The sequence below is a fragment of the Colobus angolensis genome, unplaced genomic scaffold (assembly GCF_000951035.1).
Source record: "Colobus angolensis palliatus isolate OR3802 unplaced genomic scaffold, Cang.pa_1.0 Scaffold156, whole genome shotgun sequence".
NCBI lineage: Eukaryota > Metazoa > Chordata > Mammalia > Primates > Cercopithecidae > Colobus > Colobus angolensis.
The window spans coordinates 1091059-1094747 of record NW_012114666.1 but is presented as its reverse complement, the minus strand read 5'-3'; the positions used below and the strand labels follow the sequence as shown (position 1 = coordinate 1094747).

The following is a 3689-nucleotide window of genomic DNA, read 5'->3' as shown; positions in this document are numbered from 1 at the left end:
AGGTTCCCCCGCACCCCCTCCCCGAGCCGGGGGGCGGGGTGACGGGAAACGGGGCGGGCTCTTAAAGGGCCAGAGCTAGGCGGCCCACGTAGACCCGGCACCCGCGCAACGGAGGAGGGGCCCTGTGCCCTCTCCCCAACGGCGGTCAGCTTGGAACGCCTGCCCGGCGCACGCCCGGGGCCAGGGAGCCGAACTCGGTGCCAGCCGCACCCGGGGGGGTTACTGGTGCGCCCTCCCCTCGCCCCCGTCCCTAGGGTCCTTGACCCAGGCTTCTGGGGCTAGCCTGTCTTCTGAGGAGCACAAGGTCCCTGGGGGCTCAGGGAAGAGAAATAGGAGAAAGGGGGAGGAAGCCCCCAAGATGGATCACCCATTGCCTGATTTCGCAGGAGACTGTCCGCCTTCAGTTCTGCAGCAGCTCGGGAATCATGGCCCACCGAACCCCCAAGCGCTTTCACCCGAACCCAAGGAGGACGACCAGGAAAGACGGGAACTCGCGTAGACACGCCCGGAAGCCCTTGTCATGTAAATAGCTGTCGGGGACTGGTGTACTGTCGCCGCCCCAGCCGGCGGGACCTGGGGCGAATCCACACCCATTGTCTGCTGCCCGAGGGGCCACCGGCTGGGGGGCGCGGCTCCGGAGTTTAAAAGGGATATGAGCGGGAGGGGTGTACTGTTATTTCATTAAGTTTTAATTACTGGAGTGCTACAAGAACACATTCTTCTGGTTTAAAAAGATATTACAATATTACATAAGAGACCTCCCCTCCCTGGCCCACCTCCAGCCTCTTAAGAATTTAGTGTGTCGCCTCTTAGACACTTTCTCAAAGCTTCACTTTAATTTAACAAGCACTTAAGGAGCACCTACCTGTGCCAGAAACTCTCCAGATATTAACTCAACCTGACACCGACTCAGTGTGGCCGAATATCATTCTCCCCATTTTACAGAGCGGGAAGCTGGTCAGGGAAGTTGCTTGTTGAAAGCCACACGGTGGTGGAGCCTGTGTTCCAACCCAGGACCCTGGGGTAGCTGCCTCTCCCTCTCCCACATAGTCCTGATTCTTTAAATATCCACATATTCCTGTAATGCCTGGAGTTTTAGTAATTAGCAGGGACTTAGTGTGTGTTCAAAGCAAACAAACAAAAAAAGCTTTTAAAAAATGTTATTGTGTTGGTAAACAGTTTGGATAGAGAAGGAAAAGCTGGAATTTGGGAAATGAAGGTGGCCGCAGGGGAGAACTTACCTAGACCAGAGTGAATTCATCCTTCAAAGAAAGCCGGTGCAGGAAGTGGGTTCCTGCTCTCCCTGCACAGGCACAGTGGTGCCGCCAGAGCTCCCCCAGAAAGACTGAGAGGCTGGTTCTGGAGAAGTCAAGCCCAGGGATGTGGCTCAGGCTGGTCCAGGCTCTTTGGAGGAGTCCAAGAGTGCCCAGCCCAGAGGGAGGTTCAGAGTCACTGACCGTCTTCTGTTTGAGAGGAGAAGCTCACTCTTGGAGCCACAGCCAGCACTAGATCAGGACCCAGGCCCTGGCCCAGGAGTGGGGCAATACCCAGGGTCTACCCCAGATGGCACCCTGCTGTGAGGAGCCCCTGCCTTGAGAAAGGGGCAGTATCATCAGCGTGTCTTTTATCAGGGGAGATTATTGCTGCAGTTTGGCCTCTGCAACTTAAGAGAAAAGCTGAGGGGTCCTGAGCGGCCCTTGGGGCACCACTGCAAATACTGGCTGGGCCTGGAGATGACCTGGGTCCCATTCACTTCCTAGGGTAAAGGAGGTCATCTTTACCACTCCTGCTTTCAGCCATTTCTTCATTCATTCAATCAACTAACTCTGGCTGAGCTGCAACCCTGAGCTGAGGGAATTCAGCCATGCCAGACCCAGCCCCTGCCCTCCGGGAAGTCTCGGGACACCTGGCTAGTCTGGCTGGGAGAAGTCACACGTTGATTGTCTTGGAAGTGAGATGGCATTTACACAATGGAGGCTGCACTGCCAGCAGGCAAAAATAACCAGTTAATTCAGTGGATTAAAGAAACCAAACCTACCCACAACACTTGACCTCCCATTGATCTGTCTGCGACAACGGCAGTGGCTACCATTTACTGAGTGCTGATGGTGTCACCTGGGATTGACTTAGTGGTCTCTGGCGCTAGTTCCAAAGTTGATTCTGTCTGGAGAGCTTAAGGCAGTGTTCAGAACTGAGGGTCCGACCTGAGGGTCACCCAAAGATGAGTGGGACATAGCTGTGTGACCTTGGCTGAGTGCTTTCACCTCTCCAACCTCAGTTTCCTCTTCTGCAAAATGAGTGGCTTCATGGCACCTTCACATGGCGTGATTGCAAAGAATGAAGGGATTGATGCCTTGCAAGTAGAGAAGAAGGGGCCGGATACATCTTAGTTGTTATGTTATTTAATCATCTTGGCAACCCTGGGAGGGAGGAACCACTATCATTTTATTTTCCATTTTACAGATGAAGAGAACGATGATGATTCCAGCACAGACAGGGCCCCTGACGGGGCAGTAGGAAAGGAGAATTGCTTTGGAAGGAGCATAGGCTGGACTGCCAGCATTCCCAGGAGGCTTTGTGTGTGCCCAGGACTGCCAGAATTAAATACAGGACACCCAGTTCAGTTTGAATTTCAGATAAACTATGAATAATGTTTAGTATAAGTATATCTCAATTTAACTGGATAGCTTGTGTTTTTCTTTGTGAAATCTGGTAACCCTAGATGTGCCAGGGATTGTAATGCCGGCAATTTGGGCATGAGGGGCAGAGCCCACTGTCAGGCACAGGCAGAGAAGGTCACAACTCCCTGATTCCACCCAGGGGAAATGGGCACAGCCAAGATGTTAATGGGCTGAGGAGGGAGGGCTCACTGCTGGGAGTGGGAGTGCAGAAGGGGCACCACGATTGGGCAGGCCTGGGTCCCTGGGAAGAAGGCCACAAGTCAGAGGTAAAAGAAAGGTTTTGTTCACTCATTCAACAAACATTCTGCTCCTATTCAGTGTGAAACTCTGTGCTGGGTATTGGGCACAGGGCTGGGAAGAAAACAAACTCCCTGACCTCGGGTGACATTGTGAGGGACAAAGGGACTAAAGAGACACATGCAAACTCATAGGTCAGTGTGGTCAGGGGGTCATTTCAGACATGGTGACGACAGGCCAAAGGCCAGAGCTGGGGTGAGATCAAGGAAGCCCTCTCTGAGGAGGTGGCATCTCGTTCCACCTGCAGTTACCGACCACCCACAGGTGCAGCCCCAGCCATACTGAGGCTCACAGGTGAGGCTGACATCACGTGTAAAAAGATGATCCAGGTGATCATTTCGGAGGGACCAAACCTGGGAAGAATATAAAGGGAGAGGGTTTGGAGGCGACTTGAGCCCAAAGCGTTGGGTTTCCTCTCTGGGGAGACGTGGGCTACGCATGTAGGGGACAGTGGAGAGGGGGTGCCAGGCCAGTGGGGGCATCAGGAACTAGGAGACTCTTGTGGTCCCAGCAGGTTTAGAGTTTGGGACACATTTCCCAGCCTGGCCGTGGCCGTGGGGTTGTGAAATGGGTGTGTGAAGCAAATGGATTGTGAAACAGGTGACTGCAGAGACAGGCCTTTCTGGGACTCCAAACAGTGTGTGCCACCATCCGCCCTGCCCATGGGTTTAATCTGTGGCAGGGGGGATATTTCCAGAGGAAACGTCCTGT

The 3689-nt window shown here is 53.6% G+C and overlaps 1 protein-coding gene across 3 annotated transcripts in view; it reads right to left on the bottom strand.

Moving 5' to 3' along the window:
- The window catches only part of PMEPA1 (prostate transmembrane protein, androgen induced 1), a 61787-nt gene extending 60340 nt beyond the window's left edge, over nucleotides 1–1447 (bottom strand). Inside the window, exon 1 of one of the 3 annotated variants that reach the window (XM_011936678.1) lies at nucleotides 1242–1447. Coding sequence is in view for 1 of the 3 variants with exons in the window: in XM_011936676.1 (XP_011792066.1) it covers nucleotides 368–371 (4 nt within the window). In the remaining 2 variants the exon portion in view is untranslated. Of the gene's footprint in view, nucleotides 1–367; nucleotides 523–1241 lie in introns of those variants that run through there. The other 2 variants (XM_011936677.1, XM_011936676.1) reach the window with 2 other exon arrangements.
- Between the last annotated feature and the right edge of the window lie 2242 nt (nucleotides 1448–3689).